Source organism: Aspergillus neoniger, assembly GCF_003184625.1.
Source record: "Aspergillus neoniger CBS 115656 unplaced genomic scaffold BO87scaffold_37, whole genome shotgun sequence".
Taxonomy (NCBI): Eukaryota; Fungi; Ascomycota; class Eurotiomycetes; order Eurotiales; family Aspergillaceae; genus Aspergillus; species Aspergillus neoniger.
The window spans coordinates 239,516-261,268 of record NW_020291165.1 but is presented as its reverse complement, the minus strand read 5'-3'; the positions used below and the strand labels follow the sequence as shown (position 1 = coordinate 261,268).

Below are 21,753 nucleotides of genomic sequence, written 5' to 3'. Positions count from 1 at the left end.
TGCTGTTCGACATGGAAATATATAGCTTCTAACATCAAATGTTATCACCTCCTGTCTCCTACCAGCCTACACGTATCTACTAAACAACAACGAGCAATTGACCCCCATTAACAACATGACTGGTCAAGCTGGAATATGTCCAGTCCTTTCAGAAGAAGGTGACAAGTGCCGCGGCCATCAAACCCTCACTACTAACTCCCTCTGGAACACTCCCACTATCCCATCGCTGCCGATATCATCATATTGCCCGGCGTAAGGATTCTTAGACTGTTCCACCTCACTCTTTGCACTATTGACAACCGAATTAACCAGAAAAAAAATCGAGTCTCCCTGAGTCCACAGGGGTGCACAGAATCTCGCCATTGCGCTATCGTACAAAGAACCAAAGCAGTTGCTCAATACGCGGTAACTTCAGTTTCCGCGAATCGTCGAGCTGCGCCACTGGCGCTCAGGGGCACATGTATTATTTTGCTTGTATCTCTGGAGTCTAGACCGCTCTGTCCGCTGCTTACTATAATTAGAGCATTATTGTCGATTTCGATACTTAGAATAGTGCGACAACGCTACACTGAGCTCTGTAGAAAGGACTCATCAGCACTCTAAGGATATTCTGTAGATGTTAAGGAAAAATTGGTTAAAACATCCACTCTTCCCATAAATATGAGTTTCCTAATTCCTAACTCGACAGCAAGAACTCATATGGCGAAGGTTCAGCTCTGTGGCCGGTGCCTCTATAGTTTGCCCGTACATGTACACATGCCTTGCCATCCAGCATTCAACATTCAACTAGTGATAACAAAACCCGACAGGCCACGTTGCTTATGGTGGAGATGTGGAGCAACCGACAAGGATTCCCTAATTCTTCCAGACCATATTCCAGAATGCTGGTGTTATACTAGCCACAGGCCAAGAATCTGACCGCGGACGCGATCCATTGTAAGCGAATCATATAAATCGCTGAAAGTGTCCGTGATCAAAAAGGTTAGCAAGTCAGATAGCATAAGCAGTTCAATCACTAAAAGTGAATTCACTTACCGACACTGGCTCCTGTGCAGAGATCGGTTTTCTGCGCAATACGGATCCCTAGGCGTTTCTCTAACACCCGTAGAAGTCCCAATCGTATGATGACTCGGATCCCTTCACCATCTAGGCTAAATACAATCGGGCGCTTGGCGCTTAGTCGGAGATAGATGGCGATTGTACGGCTTACTGACTGTATACGAATGGAACACTGTGGGGAGGTCGGTAGGATATTGCTTTATTCATTTCCTCGACGAGGGTCATAAGCCCAGTTCTCCTAAATGCCTTGATAGTAGTTGGATATAAAGAAACACTGTGATGGTCTGTGCTTAGAGATAACCAGAAAAGAGCGAACATTATATAAACTACAGTTCACTCGCGCCGCCCTGTACAATACCAAAGGGATCAATGAGCGGAAGTTATCTATTGAAGTCCCCCGCCTCACCCATGAAGATAATCAGACAGAAACAAGACAGGCGTTAGTTGAACTTTTTATGCATGGCGTATGAATAGGACAAGCCATGTGGTTTTGACATAATCATGGATATTTGTCTTCGAGTCTGAGCAAGTCATCACATTTCTCTATGATCTGACTGGGTATTGTTCGGCATGTGTGCTGCTAGTATGAAGCTAATACCAAATAGGAGAATACAATCATGCCTGATTCAGAAAGTGCAGAAGCGTTTTGACTCCACTTTCAATATAAATCACGATCGCGTGGCGCATACTACCTTCGAACGGCCGATCTTGGCATGTAGAGCAATATAAAGTGTACCTTCTTACAGCTATTATATCCAATCATCCACGTTCTCTATTAGGCTAGAAATGTATAAAGGTATTACCAATCTGGAGCTGACTTCACCAAAATAATAAGACAACTTAGATTTTGTTAAAATACGAGTGAAATACAGGTATTTTGTATTAACATTTAATCTATGTAGTGAAAATTTCCGGATAAATTACTCAAGTAAATTCATTATAATTATACCCTACGTTGTCGAACCAAAGTTATACATTTCGAGTCAAATGGTGTAGGTGTTGGTAAAAGTGTTGTGAGGATCCCGCTTCGGACATTGACCGCTCGGCTAGGAGCTGTTGGCTCAGAATGCCGCATCCCTGAGACTAGAAGCTTAGGAGAATGTTGAGATCGACCGGATCCTCAGAGGTGTAGTGTCAGGGTCCAGCCCTGGTGTGTTTCAGGCCGTGAATCCTCCAGCTACTGACCGTTCGGCTAGCGGGTAAATAGACAAGAATGCTAAGCCAACCGCCCAGAAAGCGTCTCCCTTAGAAGCTTCTGAATACGAGGTGGGCAGATCCTCACATAGGGTTGACGGTAGCGAGCATGGGGGCCAGGGGCGTTGGGTAAGGGGGCCAAAATTCTCATTTTTCGGAGTTCGCGTGTACTGGCATTTCTGGATACCGCCTAGCAAGGGCGGCCTGAACCGCCGGCTTGCAGGCTTAGCCGTGGAGTCTGTTTGACAATACGGAGTCTGGAGTATGTGGAGGCCAAATAGTAGACTAGCGGGTGGGCGCCTCTTTGTATGGCGTTATCGGATGGGCCGCTCGACCGAGTGTGACCGTGTCTCATCACCCGCTTGATTCATGACCAGTCACGTGGCTCACTTAGTGCTTATCCTGCTGTGGATATGCCCTTCGTGATATGATACCAGTTATCACTGATAACAATCCCTGTCGAAGCGTGTTGCTAACACTTAAGTGATGTCACGCCGGGAACAATCATTGCCCGACAGGACACTCACCACCTCCGATTACAACAGACCCTCTCTGGAATGACCTTGGATAGCTTCTCTTCCAGGAAAAATCCCCAATATGCACTCGTGGCCAACGCTGTCTTCTTCAGTCAGCGTTCTTCAAGACGGCCTTAAAAGTGGGGATGTAACCTCGTATTCGACCTGGAATCTTCTAAAGGAGGCGCAATTTGAGCTATTGACTTGAATCCTTGCCTTTCACCCGTTAGCCAACCGGTCAGTATCCGGAGGATCCACTGCGTGAAACACACAAGGCTGAATCCTTGACGAAATTTTGAGCCTACCTGGCCCGCGGGTGATTCCTGGATCGAATGTGTGGCTGAGAATTCGAGATTTAATCTAGTTCCTGTGGTGAAACATGCAATCAGCCCGCGAATCCAAGTTGGGGGCTAGTTTATAAGCACCAGGCTAGTAGCTGGGCATATCCACCTACTGTGAAAATCCGGCCTCGTATTCATCAGTTAGCTTATAAGGATTGTGCATTCTGAGTCTAGTTGTTGAATGGATCGCCTAACGGTACGGATTCCGGGGGATTCACCCCTGAAGCGCCCCAGGAGCGGATCCTCGCACACGTGGTCAATGAAGGAGACAAGAGTCATGTAGATATAGTAAAGCACTGATATAGGGGATACAGTATCGTCAAATTTCCTATATTTAGATAAATATGAAAAGAACGGCCTAAACTGAGCAGTTGGCCAAGTCACAAATGTTAGTTTATTTTACTATGACTATACTTTACCGTGGCGGTACTTACGCTCTTCAATAGTTCAACTAGTTGCTTTGTTATATGATTAGTTTATGTAAACCCACCTTCTCTTAATTTAAAGTAATCTCATTTAAAACCCTAGCAACATTCCAGTATTGAAGTGTGAAGGGATCTAGTATATAAAATCCATTCAGACTGCTGATTTAATACCTTTTAAGTAGAGGCATCCCTATAACCATGGGTACTAATTACTATATCAAAGGTTTACAGTATTATGACATGGTGGGATGGCAGATCAGTGATCGCCGCAGCCCCATCCGGCTTAGCCGCCGGGCGCTAAGCAATTGGGAAGGGGGGTGGGGGGTTGTTTGCGTGTATTTAGGCACAACATTTTTCGCCCACTTCAAATATGTGTGATTGTCTTCTTCTTGTTGCTTTTCTCTTTCCAAGCTTTTTTTAGCGTAGCGTTGCCCGACCGTGACCTCCACCTCAACCAGCCTTGGCTGACTTGGCTTGTGTCTCCACGCGGAACGGGACACTGTCCCCTTCCCCTTCTCTTCTCTCTTTCTCTCTCTCTTATCCATCGTTACTAAGTCAGTGCGTTGGATCTGATGCCTGACACAATCTCCCCCGCCTAATTATCGACAATCTTCATCATCACCACCACCATCACCACTCCCACCACTACCACTACTTGGTAGACTCGCCCATCATGGTCTACTGCGGTCGCCCTTCAACAAGTTGCAACAATTGTCGTGCCAAGAAGAGAAGAGTAAGCCATTCCTATTTGTGTCCCGTTCCAAACACATTTTGGCTCACATTTACCCTCCCACCGAAAAGTGCGACAAAGCAGTCCCAGAATGCGGCCAATGTTGGCGCACAGGTCAGAAATGCCCTGGATACAGAGATCCCTCCAGTCTCATCTTTCGCGATGAGAGCACACAAGTCATCAACCGCGCCCGCTCAAAAGTCTCCAAGAGGACTTCAACGGCCACGCCAACCAGCCGTCTTTCAGTTGAGCGCACACCAACTCCACCACAAGCACAGAAGCAACAGCAACAAAAACAACAACAAACACCACCACAACCGCAACCACAATCACAACAACTTCAAAACACCTCCGCACCAGACTACACTATTCAGGCGAACCGCCCCTCCGATGTTGTCGACGAGGCCATGCTGGACATGAGCGACGTCGATGTCGGAGTCGGCATGTTCGTCGGCGGCAGCTTCATGCCCGAGTTGATGAGCTTCCCCGACCCTTTCAACCCGGACGAGACTGCGCTCTTCTCCCTCCACCAGGATGCCTCACCCAGCTCCATGCCGGTATTATCGTGCGACCGTCCTGGCTCTGCTATGTCTATTCCTGCCTCCATATCTGGGCCACGTTCGCATGTCGGCGCTTCTAGTGTAGGCGGCGACGATCTGGCTCTGGATCAGTTACTCCCCGATGACGGCACCAACCACGGCGACCGCCGACGGCTAGAACAGAACAACAACAACTTCACCAGCAATCAACCCGAGGCCATACCGCGTCCCTTCTCCTTACCTCTCGTCATTAGCGGTCTCGATTTCTTCCTTTCCCACTACGTCGTTCGGCAGTCCGGTCCTTCCTCCGGCTTCTTCGACTACGCCCCGGCCATGCTGGCGCAAGACGACGGCGGCGGCGACATGCTCGAGGGCGCCATTCTGGCTCTCGGCCTCAGTGGGCTCGCTCGCACCACAAGCCAGGCCGACCTGTTGACTCGGTCCATGATGATGTACACCCGCACCATGGAGCGCGTAAATCTCGCCCTCGCCGACCCCCAGGCCGCCCGTCGCGACAGCACCATCGTCTCGGTCCTCGTCCTCGCTCTCTACGAGTTCAGCAGGGCTTCTATCGAGGGTTGGAAGCACCACATTGAGGGTGCCACGTCGCTCCTCAACCTGCGCGGCCGCTCGCAGTTCTCTACCCCGACCGGTCTGCAGATCTTCAAGGATGTCTTCTCCCAGCTCCTCACCAACTGCCTGCGCTCCGGCTCCCCCATGCCCTCAAGCCTACGTATGCTGCGCATCGAGGCCACCAACGCTCTTAGCGTCTCGGACCCCTACTGGGTCGCCTGCAGCGGCATGGTCGAGCTTCTGGACCTCTACCAGCAGATTTCCCCGGGCGGCTACTCATTCTTTGCCGCCACTGCCGGCGCCTCCTCCGTCCCTCCCGATTCCTCCAACTCCCCTTCTACTACGTCCGGTTCTTCCCCCGCCTCTACCTCCTCCATGTCTTCCGGTCCTCTCAAGGGTGCCAACATCTCCATTGAGCACCTTGAGCGCTACCTCTCCCAGGCGCTCGAAATTGACTACCGCCTCGAGAGCATCTTCTCCAAGTGCCCATCCGACTGGCAGTTCACCACCCAACCCAACTCCAGCAACAACTACGATCCGAATCGCATCCAGCGCGGCGTCACCCACATCTACCACGATGTCTGCATCGCCGACGTCTGGAACAGCATGCGCATCTGCCGCATCCTCGCCAACCACGCTATCAGCCACCTTCTACTTAAAGGCGCCAACACTGACAGCAACTGGTTCTTCACCAACAACTACGCCGAGCGCCTCCACCAGGCCACCCAGACTATCGTCCGCATGCGCGACGAAATGCTCGCCTCCGTGCCCCAGCTCATGGGCTACGCCACCTCCCCATCACAGGAGCTGCAGCTCCATCAGCAGCAGAAGCAGCAACCGCACGAACGCGCCAAGAACATCCCCGGCTTGGCCGTCGGCGGCTACTTTGCCTGCTGGGTTCTCCTCACCGTGGGCTGCATGCACAACCTCGGCCACGAGACCCGTGCGTGGACGGCCACCCAGTTGCGCCGAATCAGCTGCGAAGCAGGTCTTGCGCAGGCAGATGATTTCGCCAATTTTGTTCAATCAAGCAACCTCCGTCCACCGTTGAGTTGATAGTGTTGGGAAGCATATCATTCTAATGTAGATATTTAATACAGTGATACACTGCATATAGAGCATATACTGGACATAAGGGGTTACGCAGTCATATATATATATATTGTTATATATATTTTCACTAATGAAAAGTCAAACGATATCACCTTCAATTTCTGGAAGAGTTTACCATGAGTAGTACATACTAGGTATTAACATCTGTAGAATGCCCTGTAGTTTAGTTTTTAGATCATGAATCATCTAGGATTTGAGGAGACCAATCAATATATGAGATATATTAATTGCATTTCATAACATCTTAAAAAAGGTTGAATAAGCCAGAAAGTACTTAACGTAACTCCCGGCCGCATCGGCCACCCCTACCACATCGCCCTAGAATCATTGTACTACTCATTGCTAATTCACTGCCTTTGATAGAAAGAGTGGTTGCATGTAGGAACGTGTTGGGCGGTGTACTGGGTGGCCGGCGCGGGAGGGTGGCCGATGCGGCCGGGAGTTACGTTATTATCTCTCGGTTATTTTGTGAGGTTACTCTAGATGAAATGACAATTATTGCATAAAAAGGGTTGTAAGGACCACAAAAACACTTTGAACTCCTCAGAAATTAAATTAAACAGCGAATATATAACTGGACAAGAAATAAAGTAAGAAATAGTCGAGATCAAGAAAAAAAATGACAAGACGAAGAGAGAACAACAACAAGAGTATAGTTATTGAAAAAAGGTAATAAGAAAGATAAAACAATCAGTCCCAAAACCCAAACAGCGAAACCAAGCCTCCAAATTATATACAAGCTATCTATCACAGAGATAGCATCATCCCAGTCCACCACTCATTATAAACATCTACTGCTGTCTCTCCTCGACAAGTCTCACAGGATCAAACACTCCATCAGGGTTATGCAAGATCTGATCAAGCGAGTGGTTCAGGGTCACCAGCAAACCCTGCGCCCACTCCTGGGTCATGAACTCGTATCCCGGCCAGCGGTTGTTGTACGTGCAGCGCAGACGGAACTTCTCGTCCTCGTTATCACGTCCGGGCCAGAGCTCCATCAAGATCGGGTAGCCGTGGTTGGTCTCCTTCCAGGGAGCCTGCAGGTTTTCCTCGCGGGTGAAGCCGGGCAAAGTCTTCATGTTGGTCTTGGGGAGTCCGCTGGCATCGACCTCGACTTCCTCCTTGGGGTAGGCCTGCAGGATGATAGTGTTGTCGAAGCGACGCGTCAGCTTGGCAAAGTCGATGGTGGGGCAGGGCATCTCCGAGTACTCCAGGGAGTCGACGTATTGGGTGAACAGCTCCTGGCAGATCTGGCGGTGCGTGCGCTTCTTGGGCCCGCCGTTTGCCTCGCTCTTGTACGCGTCTGAGAAGACGATGCGGGTGGGGAGGACGTCTAGCATTAGGGCCACGCAGCGGAGGGCTTCGGGGCTGTGGCGGCCGTGGAAGACGCTGCCGAATTGCACGTCGAGGTTGGCGGCGGACGGCTCCTGGTCAGCACTGTTGGCCTTGACGAGACTCTGCGCGAGGGTCATGGCCCAGGCACCCTGAACAATGGCCATGGGCGAGGGGAACTTGGCAATCTTGCAAAGGGAGAAGAGCTCCTTCAGGCTGATGGAGGACTCGAGGATCTCGCAGGCGGTGTCCTGGGTGGTGCGGAGCGAGGTGAATTGTCCAGGAACGACACCCTTGAGCACTGTCTGACCAGCCTTGAAGGGGGCCACACCGGCGAGACGCTGCATCCAGTACATGCTGGTAGCGAGCCAGTCGGTGCTGTAGTGCTTCTCGACGGGGAGGCGCATGCCGACCGCGGGCAGGTTGCTGGGAGGAGTGCCCTCGTACGCCTGGGCGAACGAGCGGCGCAGGAAGTCGAAAGACATGCCGTCGTAGATAAGATGGAAAAGGGAGAAAATGAGGACATGGTGCTTGTTGTCCGCCGAGCGCACGACGTGGACAACGGCACCGGGGCGGTCTAGACGGATGTACTCCTCGGCGCTGCGCTGGGCGTTGCCGATGGTCTGCTCCCAGAGGCTGTCCGGGCTGGTGTCGTACTCGTGCACGACGCTTTGGACCATGGGCAGCTGGGCACGGGGGTGCGCAGGGTTGAGGATGCACTGGGCGTAGGGGCTCAGGGGGTGGTCGACCTGGACCCAGACGGTGCGGAAGGCGTCATGGCGCTTGGTGACATCGACGATGGCCTGCTCAAGGCGGGCCGGTTCGAGCTCGTCGGGCACATGGTAAACAAAGTGCTCGATGCAGGGCTTGGTGATGTTCATCTCCTCGGCCTCCTCGACGAAGACGAGCATGCGGGTCTGGACACCGGTGGCGGGCAGAACCTCCTCGATGTCCTCGCTGGCGATACCTAGCGACTTGACGCACTGCGGACGGGCAATAGAATTGAAGTGTCGAAGTTTGGTGGCCAGCGACATGGTCAGTAGCTCCTCTTCGTCTTCAATCTCAATGTCCTCGTCTTCGCCGGAGTCCTGGTCCAGCTTATCCTGGGACGAATCGCCCACCAACTCGCCAATTCTCTTGGCTAGGTCAGCAATCACGGGATAGGCAAAGACGTCACGAAGGAGGATAGTTGCATTCAGGCGCTGGTTGATGCGTGCGGCAATACGCGGGGCCATGAGCGAGTGGCCGCCAAGGTCGAAGAAATTGTCGGTAATGCCGACGGCATCGACGTTCAGTACATTGGAAAGCTCTTCGCACACGGCACGCTCCAGATCTGTGCGTGGCTCAACGATCTGGCGAGAGCTCTTAGTCACCTTGCCAAACACGCTCGCCAGTCTAGCCAGCTCCTTGCGGTCCACCTTGCCGTTGGCGTTGATGGGCATTTTGTCCAGCACGGCGATGCGTGCAGGAATCATGTACTTGGGCAGTGAGGCCTGTAGCGCCTTCTTGAGCAGAGCCTCAACCACCTCAGCCTCTTGACGGCGCAGGGGGCTGTTGGTCAGAGACTCTTTGGACCGGCCCTCGTGCTCAGTCGGGAAGCGGAACAAGGGGCGCAGACCCTCGACGCGATGGAAGACGGCGTCCAGGCCGCCGCGAAGAGAGCGCTGGCGCGCCCAGCTCAGCTCGACTTTGAAGCCAGCCTGTTCAGCCAGCTCAGCCAGGTCCAAAGCTGACAGGGCTGGACAACGGTTGGCAGCCTCACGCTGTGAGGTGAGCCAGTCGGCTCCCCCCGCAGTCGAGTCGTCAAGCGAGTCGACGATGTGGCGTTCGAGAATGGTCTTGCTGTAGGGAACGTTGCTTACGGCAACCGTAGAGGCGGTCGAGGACGCCTGCAGGAGGGCCAACAAGCCAGCACGATCCAGCTGCTTGGCCTTGAAATCGACCCAGGCGCCCTCGCTGATCTCCTGGATAGCCTTGGGCTTACCGTTCTGGCGCTTGTGGATGACGGCCGCGAAACGGTAGCAGCTTAGCTCGTTGGTGGCCTTCATGCGCTTGGGGAGGATCTCGACGTGCTCGACAATCTCCGGGAGGCTGCTCATCAAGTTGGTGAAAAAGGCCGGGTCGGCGAGGAGCTCTTCCTCCTCTGCCTCCGCCTTCGTCAGCTCGTGTCGCACTGCTTCCTTGGTGGCAGAGGAGCCTAATTGATGCAGAGCCCTGGTCGTGCAGAAGTCGCGGTAGATGGCCCAGGAGCGCATATCGCCAAAGTAGATGCGCTCCACGCCATCAATAGCCAGCAACTTTTCCACTACGGAGGAGATGTACTCTTGCGTGGGGAAGTACTGGGCCACCGAGTTAATCACCACCATGTCTGGATGGTTAAGCTCGCCCAGGGAGTCGACGTCGATGGCTGTGCCGACGTGCACGTCGACCTTGCCAGCCAGGGACGGCCTTGCTTGGGCCATCTTGATGACGAAAGCAGCGGCAGACGCAGACGGGTCAAGCCCGACATAGCTGCTCAGGTTATCGATGAGATTAAACAAGATCATACCCGTTCCGGTTCCGATCTCTAAGACATTGCGTGGGTGTCCGCCATTACGGTACATGTGGTGTATGGTGTCATCCAGCCACTCGTTCATCTCGGCGGTGTCGATGAGCTTGCCGTCGTACATGGACGTCCAACCCATGAAGTCTCTGCCGACCTTGGTGGTGTCAATTCTGTTGATGTTCGCATAGGTGCCAGTCTCGAAGAGATCCCTCCAAGTCTCAACCTGGTTCTCAAGTCGGCTGTTGTCGCCGGCGTCCTTCTGGTTCTGGGAGTCCTCCTGAGCGGCGGCATCCGCGATATTACCTTGGACAGTGACAAAGCTAACAAGATCCGCCGGCTCGCCCTCGGGTTGGTGCACCAGAGTCACAGCATCGCTTACAGACTCGTTACGCAGGAGTGCATGCTCGATCTCGGGCAGCTCAACGCGGTGACCACGGATCTTGACCTGGAAGTCCATACGACCAAAAAATTCGATCATGCCGTCCGAAGGACGGTGGCGCACTCGGTCACCGGTGCGGTAGGCGTGGACAGACTCACCGTTGATAACCACCTGCACGAAGCGGTTCTTGTTGAGCCTCGAATCGGTGTATCCACGGGCGAGACCATCACCAGTGACTATGAGCTCACCCATGACGCCAGGAGGAACGAGGCGCTGCTCGGGATCCATGATGAAAGCGCCCGAGTTGCTGATGGCCACGCCGATGGGCATGCCGTTGACACACTTCTCGTTGGCCGGGACTTTGTAGATGGTGCTGAAGGTGGTGTTCTCGGTGGGACCGTAAGCGTTAACGAGGTCACCCTTTATAATGCTCTTGGCTTGGGCAGCATCGCGAGGATCGAGACGGTCTCCGGCAGCGAAGAGTAGTTCCAGACCGGAAAGAGCATATGGGGCATTGGCGAGGCACTGCTTGAGGAGGGCAGGCGTGAGCATGCAGGACCGCACGGCCTCCCGCTGCAGCACCTGTCCCAGGGTCACTGGGTCGATGACCGTCATGTAGTCAATGCAGACGATCGTACCGCCGTTGAGCAGCGCGGCGTAGATCTCCCACGTCGCGGCGTCAAAGGCCAGGTTGGCAACGTGCGCAATGTTGCCACTTGACTGCGTCTTGGAGGCCACATTGGTCTCGCGCACCAGGCGCACGATGCCGCGGTGCTCCACTTGAACACCCTTGGGCTTGCCCGTTGACCCAGACGTGAACATGACGTATGCGAGGCTAGAAGCCGTGGGAGTCGGCAGAGCGCCAGCAAAGTGCTGGCCTTGCTCGTCCAGGGCCTGGGCAATGTGGCGGAAGCTCACGTCCTTGAGCTGTAGAGCGGGAGGCGCGACGCCGGCACCGAGAAGGACGAGCTTGTCTCCCTCGACCGCAGAGAGGATGCTCTCGAGGCGGCCAACGGGAACGTTGACGTCGAGAGGCAAATAGGCCAGATTAGCCTTGAGAATGGCCAACAAAGCCACAATTGTCTCGCACGACCGCGGTGCCAGCACTGCGACCATAGTCTCTGGAGAGAGCCCACGCTGGACCAGCCAGTGGGCGAGCCGGTCTGATTGCCGGTCCAGTTCCGCGTACGTGAGCTGAGAAGACGAGTATGCATTCTTGACGGCAACGGCGTTAGGGCTAAGAGAGACCTGTCTCCGGAAGAGTTCGACGATGCTGGAGTCGCGCGGGTAATCGGTGCGCGCAACATCTGTGAGGCCCATATCAGCTAGTGCGGAGAGGCCCTGGGTAAGAGGCATTGTTGAGACGAGGGCCTCAGGTGTCTTGACGCCACGGCCGAGGACCTCAGTGAAGACGGACTCGACCAGGCGGATGGACGAAGCTTCAAACAGATCATCCGAGAAGATGATGTGACCGCTCATATGCTGAGCCTTTTGGACGAGATGGAGTTCAATGTCATACTTGGACGTGGCTGCCTTCATACTGTCGGGCTGTGGGCTGTTGGCATCTTCTGACGAGTGAACTGCAAATATCGTCTGAACGAGCGGGTTACGAGACCGGTCGGCGGCGCCAGGACGCAGCTCCGAGACGATCTTCTGGAAGGCAACATCCTGGTGGCTGGATGCCGTGCTGGTGGTCTGCTGGACCTGTTGTACGAGCGCATAAAAGGAGTCCTCTGGCTCGGCGGTGGTGCGAATGCATAGGATGTTAGTGTTGCTGAGGATGGGGGTGCCAATGGTGGCATCGTCGACTCCGGTGAGGCGGTAGTGTGTCGCCCTGAAAGCGGCGAGGAGCACCACAAAGGGGGTGAACTGGTGTGTCTGGCAAAAGCTCTGGAGCCCCCGGTAAAGCTGGTCATTGAGGGTGAAGTGGTGGACCTGCGCCTTGCCAGAGGAAATGGCCGACCGGGGCTTGTCGCAGAGGAGCTCCGCGGGCTGGCTTCCCTCAAGCTGCTCCTTCCAATATGCAAGCTGACGCTGCTCTATCTCGGTCATTATGATGAATTGATCTCTTATGTTTTTTTGGGGTGATGAAAGGAGTGGAATAAAACAAAAAGCCGGCTAGACGTGTAAAGAATGAGAAGGCCAAAGTGAGGAAACGCCGAGATGATGGATATTCAAAACATGTTCATCCCCACAAAGCAGGCGTCCTGCCTTGTTGTCCTTTATATATAGAGGAATAGCCATCATGGTGTCAGCAGTGTTCCTGGAGGATCGCTACACGAAGAAACCCAATTCCAGTTCATGATCCTCCGGACTGACATTGTCTGGATGTAGTAACGATCATGAAGAGTGCTAGTCCCACCGGAAAACGACAAAGTAGGGTGGATAACGCAGGTTTCTAGAAGTGGCCCCCAGTAAGATATTAGGCTTGTTTGTTCAAAGGAAGGAGACGGTAATTGCACGTGTTTCTAGTAGGCTTAATCTCACTAATGAGGGCTAGTGGGCAGCTCGTGAGATCAGGTGACCGCAACTTTTAGGGGCAATGCTTCAGCCATGACGAACAAGCCTTAAGGGTGGGCTAGGTAAGTAGATCGTGTGGCTTTGCGAACGACATAGTCCGTATACTCAATTTAGCATCGAGTGCGAGGTAAGAGAGTGCTTTGGACGTATGAAAATGGAGGATTACCGGACAAGAGTTATGGGGATGGGGAAATGTTACCCAAAACGGACAGCTCGAAGTTCCGGTAAAAGGAAGGAAAGCGTGACGGAAAAGGGTTAGCGGCACAAGAGACCCACCAAAGGAGATCTCAGGGGACTAAACCCAATAGGAAATAGACTAGCCGGCAGCTATCCACGGCCGCCACATCTTGAACCTATTCCTAATACGGTATGCTCGATGTTAAGTTGTTCCACATGGAGATGCCCGAAACCCTCAAATTGTCATAGAATGCCTCACACATCATCTATATTCGAGTGCACAGCCCGAACACATTGCAATCTTTTCATCATACACCTGCGCCACCACGGGAGACCTCTCTCTTATTTTACCCCGGGACGTTGGATTCATTTATTTACTATCTTCGCATCGTTATATCCTATCCTTCCGACTTGTTCCATCAGATCATACCAGGTTTCCAGGGCCTTCAATATTTGCCCTAACCTTATAATCCAGATTGCGATTGCCCTATCAGCGACATAGCTACCTGCCCGCCATAATCGCCCCTCCGACCCCTCTCCATCGAAGATGACGTTTCGCTATGAAGATGGTATCGCGTTGTTGCAGCTCATCGCCTTCGTGCCCTGCCTCTTCCTCGCCCTTCTTTTGTGTTATCAGCAAGGAATGAAGGCCGTGGCATCGTGTTGGCGATTCCTCATTATCCTCGCCTGTCTTCGAATCGCCGGCGCTATATGCCAGCTCATCAGCATCACTGACGACTCGATCGATGTGATCACCACAAAGATCACATGCGATTTGTTGGGTATCGCGCCGCTAACCCTGGCTGCCGTGGGTTTGCTGCAAAGAGTGTAAGCCGCAACCTGATATTCACTTATGCGTGACTTGAGACTGACGTAGGCATGTCTCGTTCAGTAACGCCTCGATCAACAAGCTCTCCAAATGGATCTTCATTTTTGTCAGCATCGTCAGCTTGGTCGGACTGGCCCTTGGTATTGCCGGTGCTATCAAGGCCCTCGACACCTACACCATTCCCGCTATGCTCCAAGCCGCACTGGGCATGTTCGTCGGTTGCTTGGGTCTCCTACTGGCCATTATGGCATACCTGACCATCTACCGCAACGAGATGCCTCGCAACGAGAGGATCATCCTGTACTCAGTGTACGCCTGTGCGCCACTGCTTATTGTGCGCACCATATACGGCTGCTTGGGTGATTACACGAATATCGAGAAGTTCAACCTGTTCGAGCCCAACCCCACGGTCAATCTATGCATGGGCGTCCTCGAGGAAATTTTCCTTATGATTATTTGCCTCGCTGTCGGCTTTTACTGCCCCCCGCCCAAGGAGCCTGAACCTGGTAAGTCGTGTCGTTTTAACGTGATGTGTCATTCTCGTGACGAATACATGCTGACACCTTTTAGAAGAGGCTGCCCGCACAAGGAATTCGGACGAGACCACCATTGTAGAGAAACGCTCCTCTGAACCCAACGATGCCCGCCCTGACACCATGAACAAGGAGAAACTGGCTGAGGAGGGACGCATGGGAACCCCGGTTGCCGAGGCTGCGTAAGGTCTGGCTGTCACTTCACACGTTATAGAGTTCCTATAGCCTTGCTCTGTCGCGGGAGGCGACTTTCGTTGCAATGATGAACTTTGGGATTGGCCCCTGCTGCAAGTCCAGAGATCTGGCGATTCTTTTTTTTTTTTTTTTTGATTAATTTGGTATGTTTGTTATTAGCGTTCATCACCCGTTCATTTAACACACGCCGCGTGACCTAGAATAGAGTGCTAGCAGTCGCTAAGTAGCAATTGCCCTTCTAGGAATGATTCTGTCTCTTTTTTCCAATCCTTGAAAAGACAATGAAAGTTGTCATAGAATGAACAAAGCAGGGTTATCCTGAGTCATGCGACACATTGCACTGAATATGGTTAAAACGCATGGGCTAGAAGGACTTCGATCGTCGGACAGACAAACAGAACTAAAGCTGTTTGTGTGTAGCCGAGGGGGGCCTCAAGGCGCAAGCTCTATTTCGAATGCTTGACGGTGCCCCTGCACCCTTACAACATATCATATCGAGTACTTCGTCAGCAGGCCCGAACTTTCACCTACCGACCAGAGAATACATGACCTCGACGTCCACATTTGGCCCAGACGGCACTCGATACCAGCTGATAGATCCTGACCGCACACAACCTCTTGACATATCCATTGAATTCAAGCGAATATTTATATATCTAAGTACTAGCGTAATGAAGCCTTACGTTTATATAATTGTACCAGTCATTCGTCCTTCTCAAGGCAGTATCCGGGGTGCAATGATGAGTGCGCAGCTTATCTGCACTTGGTGTCTGTACGTGCTACTTGCGTCGAGACATTGAGTCCTGACTGGAGACCTTCGTAAATAGAGATGTATGCGCTGATTATTTATTGCGTGACATGATTCTTTCTACAAGAATGGTAGCTGATGGTCGCATTACTTCAGACTGCATCATCATCCCCCCCTCCCCTCCGGGCTACGCTGTATGTGGCGGAAGCAACCTCCGTCCACTTTCCCCCTATCTTTTTAAAAACTCGCGCCTTTCAAACTAACCATGTATAAAAAATCTATTGAAAACACCCCCAGACACCCGCAAAACCCACCAAATCGGCTCACACAACCCGCCATGTCCTATGGCAACGCCGTCACCCGCGATGGTTTCACTTCTTCATTCGGCCGGTTCCGCACTACACGCGGGGGCAATGAACGAGTAGATAGTTCCTCTCTCCGAAGGATGTTTCTACCCAAGCTCAGCCGCGAAGGTCAAAAGATCCTGCGAGACCGCACCGATTTTGTCCGCAGCCAACTACAACACTATGGAGTGCCTTTCGAGGAAGACCATCTATCAGGCAACGGAACGCAGCTGATGAAGAAAGTCCTCCAAGAAGGCAAGTGCGACAAAGTGCCCGTACACATCCTGACCTTAGAGGAGCAGCTACATCAGGAATGGATTGCTGCAAGTGATATCGAGGTGCTGTCTTCCAACCCTGAGTGGGTGATAAAGAAGTTCTTCATAAGAGCTGGGGGGCCGGATTCATACCAGACGAGGACAAGCACTGTTGTCGGGGTTTCCTTTCCTCGATATAGCGAGTATCGTACAGGGCGACTGCGAGAGGCTGCGGACCAGGTGGCGGGCTTGCATCACGATACTGGTGTGGGGCCAGAGACGCAGACAATATTCTTGGGATGGGATATGTCTACTGTTCGGGAAGCAGCAAAGGAACATGCGAATAAGGAAAGGACTGAGATCCAGGCTCGGGAACAGAGGAGAGAAAACAAACGCGCGAAAATGCATGCCGACTACCTTGCGACTCTCGGACGGATGAAGGGCGCTGCGGCAAGGAATAAATCGCCGGTAGGAAGTTATATCGTTGACTGTCAGAAGATCGAGAATGAATGGCCAAGTCTAGCAAGGGACATGGTACTTGAGATTGTGAACACGGAACAAAAGGGGAAGTTTCACGCTACATTCAATTTTGGTGTCGTGATAGGCGTTATGGTCATATATGAGGAGCATATGACTGAGACCGACGAAGAGGCGATTGGCGACGATCATGAAAAAATTGGAAAAAGAACTAAGAGAAAGACAATCGCCCAGAAACATAGCCGACCGTTGAAGAAAGCAAAAGCAGAGAAGACGAGCGAACCCCACACATACCTGTTAAAGCTCAGATGCCGTGAAACTGGCGAAGGTCAGATCTTTTTCGAACCAAATTACGGCACTATCAAATTTAAAGATGTAAAGTTCGCCGCCTTCACTGTAGAGGCTGGGTTTCCCTGTCTTGGCTCTGGGATGACCTTTACTGCACGGAAGGTGTCTGATCATCCACATCCAAGTGGTGAAGAATGGGAGGACTATTCAGAGGATGCATATGAATATGCACGAGTTGGGAGATGGCATTGAGCATAGCCTTTTGGGATGAGCATTGAGAAAGTGATAGGTTACGTAGTATGTACGGCAATAGCTCCTAGTCTGATTGATTGAATGTCACCTTTATATAGTATCTTTATCCCCCTACTCCAACATCTGACACCTCGCCATCCATTCGAGAAGGTGCTTACATTACTAATATACAAGAGCTAGCTTCCAGATTTACCTATATGATGAGGTTTAGCTTCCCCTCGTTAACTAGATTCCCTTTAGTAGTTGGACTTGGAGGAAGGGACACATTCGCTCCGCTGCAACAGTAGTCTCCACCACAGTAGAGAGAAACTGCAGTCAATATCATTGTTCCCCTGGATCAATGCCATTAACTCCATACAGGATATAGCGTTAAAGATATCTTCTTAAGCGCATTTATGGTGCTATTTATGTCCCACAGATGACTGTACTTCCCAGACCTTTGTCGACATTGTGCACGCTGTTATTAGCTCCATCCTTGGTTCGTGTCTGTAACTTTATAGATAGAAAGAAAGGTGGAAACAACGAAGGTTGTAAGGATGCCCTGACTGCGTATGGACGTATATGAAGTGTTATTATCACCAGTGCTACTATCAAGCATCAATCTCCACGTATAACTCACCACCCCCGCTGTCAATATTTGGCAGCATTGGCAGCACTTCTACCTTAAATGTGTCTATCATTCAAGGAGATTCAGGTTTTGTTCAACTCTGAGTCCCTTTTCACGTCCTACTTGGGGTGCTCTTGGGAAGGGTCTTTGTTTAGAATCTCTGTCGACATCAGCACCAATGCCTCTAGCTACGTCCCCGTGCAAAAATCACTCGATGGACGTCCCTGGTCCCTACTACTCAACCTACACGAATATCGTCCCGTCTTGTTTTCTGCGGTGGGTCCTCAAAATCGCTGGCCGGCGGAATGCGCGACGCAGACGGGTAGAGTTAAGAGGGCCGGACACCATCCAGCGTAGCCATCCAATGCGGACTATTTGCATTCGCCCCACGTAGGTAGCCCTACCATGCAAAAAGATGGCCATGACCGTGTAAAAAGAGAGAAAGAACAAAAAACATACAACAGAAGGGATTCGCTGGTGGTCACCCACCCAACTACTAACCTCCCGGCGTGTGGCTTAAGTACGGCTGAGCGGACGGGAAGCCCTGTTTTCCACACCCTATGGTCGTATGTGACAGGTGGTATCAAGGATACCGTTGATAAGGGCATGTATTAAGTAATTGTGTGAACGAAAAGGAAAGACAAATCAAGGTTAGAGTGTAACAGACCCTGTTGCGGGTGACAAAGTTGGTCTGTTTGCAGGGATGTCACCACACTGATTTGACCAGCTTAGCAAGCAAGAGCAAGAAGAACTATTATATACTAATTCTCTCGCCTAGCCATCCTAACAGTGTATAATGCGTTTTTCTGTTTTCACGTTGTTTTAATGTTTGGGCGGAGTGGTGTGTTACCAACCAGACTTCGCTTCTAGGGCTGGGTATTCGGCCATCTTAGCACAAATTAACCAGAAATTAGACGACCTCTTCTTTACCCCCTTGCAAAATCTTCACTGTACTTTCCTGCCAAATTCTCTTAAATAAGATCCTGTGCCCTCTCTCCAACGGCGTATACGGCGCAGCAAGCACCACAAAGCACTGTACTAAATAAGCACATTGGATCGTGAACTGAACAGTCAGATTTTGTTGGAATGTAAGAGGTTGCTAGCTTTTCTTGGTGAATAGGAAGCCTATGAGACACTGCATGTTGACTTTGAGATTATGGTACCTGCTCTTCTGGGATTATTAGTGTTTCATACAGGAATCGAGTTTCCGGGTGTGAAGGCACTGTATGATATCAGAGACCAAGTTGTTGATGATAATACTAGAGAGCCTGGAAGGTTAATCTAAGTCCTGACACCCAGCCCTCCACTGACTTAAGGCATTGACTGGAGACATTAGTTTTCACAAAATAGCGGATCATATGCTCTGTGATCATACGGCGGTGTCTTACTCAGCTACAGCTTCATACCCCACCAATATTCGGACTGAGATGAAAGGTTTGAAGTGATGTCAGTGTATCCAGCGTTTTCCTATGAACAATTATTGAGATAATCTGGGTCAGTCTGTGCCTGACTGCCCGAGTTTATAGCGCAAGATTGTACATGGATCTTCTGATAATATCTTCAAACCATGACGGGTACTATTGATCTTGTATCACAGCGGCATTCCATAAGACTCGACTAACGGGGGAAGCTACTTACAAGGGCTTTGAATATACTTAATAAAATGGATCCAGGCTCAGCATGGCTTGATAGGATATGGTGAGCTCTTAATTTACGATATCTTCTAGTGTTTATTTCCAGCCTATAACCTCTCTCGCCTACTCGATCAGCTTTTTAATTTCACAATGAATGTAGCACCACTACTATTAAATTGTATAGATCTTTATTTTAGGTTAACATCATGTCTTCTCAGCATGGCTAAGGAATAGGATCATCCTTCAGCAATAATTCAATCTCTTAGGCCACGGGTTCTGAGCATGAATGAGACTTGAATGCGACGAACAGCCCATCATTGTTTTTAAAAAATCGCTGATCCTTAGTAAAATTCTTTGTATGCGGCATGTTCACGCACAGCCAATTATGCAGAGCATTAAATCCCACCTCTGTAACTGTTCCCAGTTTGAGATTCGATGTGCTCCCGCACAACCACGTTGGCACCTCCACGGGGCTACGATCATCTTTAAACTTTGCGTAGAATCCAAGAGCATATCGGACACGCTCTCCCAATTCCGTGGCAAAATAATCCAGTCCCTGAATGCGTAATTTTTTCAATATATGGGATATCGAGGTCAATCAAGAGCCAGTATGCTCTAAGTCCCGGCGGATCCCTTGGTATTGGCCATTATCATTACACTATCACAATTTTTATTTATTCTCATTATTGATAGAAGCTGTAGATCTTTCTATTCTGTGTATAAAAATTGAGAACTATAATAAAAAGCCTGCAAAATTTTATATAAAAGATCCTGGATATACAACCTGTTCAAGATATAATTTATATCAAAAATAATAGATTAGTAAAAGAAAATATAAGTAAACGGATTTAAAGCAAAACAATATCAAGAGAAAAGATATATTAGCTATCTAGATATACGTAGTAAAATAATGTCAAAGAGTGCGTTGTATGGGCGGCCTGAGCGCGGGGCACGTGACTAAGCCTACATGAATGCCCCAACATCTATTATCCCCGATATAGTTAGCTTAGGCTTCTCCTTGACTGGACTACCATCTCTCAAAAAAAAAAAAAAAACCAACTCACCTGACCACTAGGATCCGCCCATGGTCGCTCAGATGAAGATCCAGATAGACACTCGTACCAGCCGCCTTGACCCGCTTGGCCAGCTCTAAGTTGGAATTCAAATTGTAAATGCGATTACTAGCATTGACGCACAAACACTGGCGAACAGGATTGATGCCGGCTTCAGTGAGGATAGTCTCGAGTGCTTGGGTTTGATCTTTTCAATTCTTGCAGCTATAACATAAAAGCTTTAAAAGAGAAGAAATGTCCGCCTCGCGATAGGTTAGCGCGGCGAACAGAATCGGCAGCGCCGCCAGCAGCAGAGGAACGAACATGGCGAAAAAACTGGGTGGAGAGTTCAATCTGGCAGAATATCAGACAGGAGCACGGGAGAATGTCGCTCACGCAGGCATTCATAGTCTTCCAGAGGCAGGCAGGGGAGGCGTGAATGGGAAGATGGCAGCCATGGCCGTTTCCGACGACCAGCCCGGGCACGGAGCTTAGGCCGTGAAGAACACGTCTGCGGATCTTAGCGTACCCCTGAGCTCGCTGGGATTCTCCACGCATTAATCTATTCTAAACGAAACATGAGTCGAATGGGATTCGAGGAGACTCAACGAGGCCATCCTCATTGGTGGAGAACTAGAATGAGAGTCCGGTGCGAGATGACCGGTGGCATGCTGGCGGTCTCAGTAGCCGGCATTGTAAGACAAGCTCGGCAATATATGGAGGATATAGTGTCCAAAAGGATCCCGACCATTTAAGACGTGTTTCCGATTGGCTGGGTTCGGGATTTGAGACTGCCGGAGAGGGCTCTTAAGGCTTACGCAAAAACCTGGTTTGCAAAGGCCTGAGCCCACAACAGCCCATGGACATAGTAGTGGTTATCGGGTATGCGGCAATTATAGTGCACCTGCATGTCTCTCTGTTCGATCAGTTAGAGGCCTCAGCCCTATGGAAAGACCCACTGCAATAAGGCTACTGCATTCAAATTTTGCCTCAGAAGTGGGTCCCCACGGGAGGGTATGTCGGCTGTGGGAAAGCTTCTTTTGTTGAGGAAAAGAGGTAGCGAATTCTCATTTAATTAAGATTCTTAGAGGTTGTATG

At 50.9% G+C, this 21,753-nt stretch overlaps 4 protein-coding genes across 4 annotated transcripts; 3 read left to right on the top strand and 1 right to left on the bottom strand.

Annotated features, from left to right (window-relative positions):
* Positions 1 to 3,961: 3,961 nt before the first annotated feature.
* On the top strand, positions 3,962 to 6,524 carry BO87DRAFT_367163 (Zn(II)2Cys6 transcription factor). The gene is made up of 2 exons (XM_025621871.1): positions 3,962 to 4,267; positions 4,336 to 6,524. The coding sequence occupies exons 1-2, from the start codon at positions 4,208 to 4,210 to the stop codon at positions 6,430 to 6,432; spliced, it is 2,157 nt and encodes a 718-aa protein (XP_025475922.1). The 5' UTR covers positions 3,962 to 4,207; the 3' UTR covers positions 6,433 to 6,524.
* Positions 6,525 to 7,065: 541 nt separating this feature from the next.
* On the bottom strand, positions 7,066 to 12,797 carry BO87DRAFT_445167 (aureobasidin A1 biosynthesis complex; the record flags this gene model as incomplete). Its single annotated transcript, XM_025628155.1, has 1 exon — positions 7,066 to 12,797. The coding sequence occupies one exon, from the start codon at positions 12,795 to 12,797 to the stop codon at positions 7,281 to 7,283; it is 5,517 nt and encodes a 1,838-aa protein (XP_025475921.1). The 3' UTR covers positions 7,066 to 7,280.
* A 941-nt stretch (positions 12,798 to 13,738) lies between these two features.
* Positions 13,739 to 15,131, top strand: BO87DRAFT_462308 (uncharacterized protein). Its single transcript, XM_025629151.1, has 3 exons — positions 13,739 to 14,270; positions 14,335 to 14,777; positions 14,842 to 15,131. Exons 1-3 carry the CDS (start codon positions 13,990 to 13,992, stop codon positions 14,988 to 14,990), a joined length of 873 nt encoding a protein of 290 aa, XP_025475920.1. The 5' UTR covers positions 13,739 to 13,989; the 3' UTR covers positions 14,991 to 15,131.
* A 953-nt stretch (positions 15,132 to 16,084) lies between these two features.
* Positions 16,085 to 17,362, top strand: BO87DRAFT_429681 (uncharacterized protein; the record flags this gene model as incomplete). The annotated part of the gene is made up of 1 exon (XM_025627507.1): positions 16,085 to 17,362. One exon carries the CDS (start codon positions 16,085 to 16,087, stop codon positions 17,360 to 17,362), a length of 1,278 nt encoding a protein of 425 aa, XP_025475919.1.
* Positions 17,363 to 21,753: the final 4,391 nt, after the last annotated feature.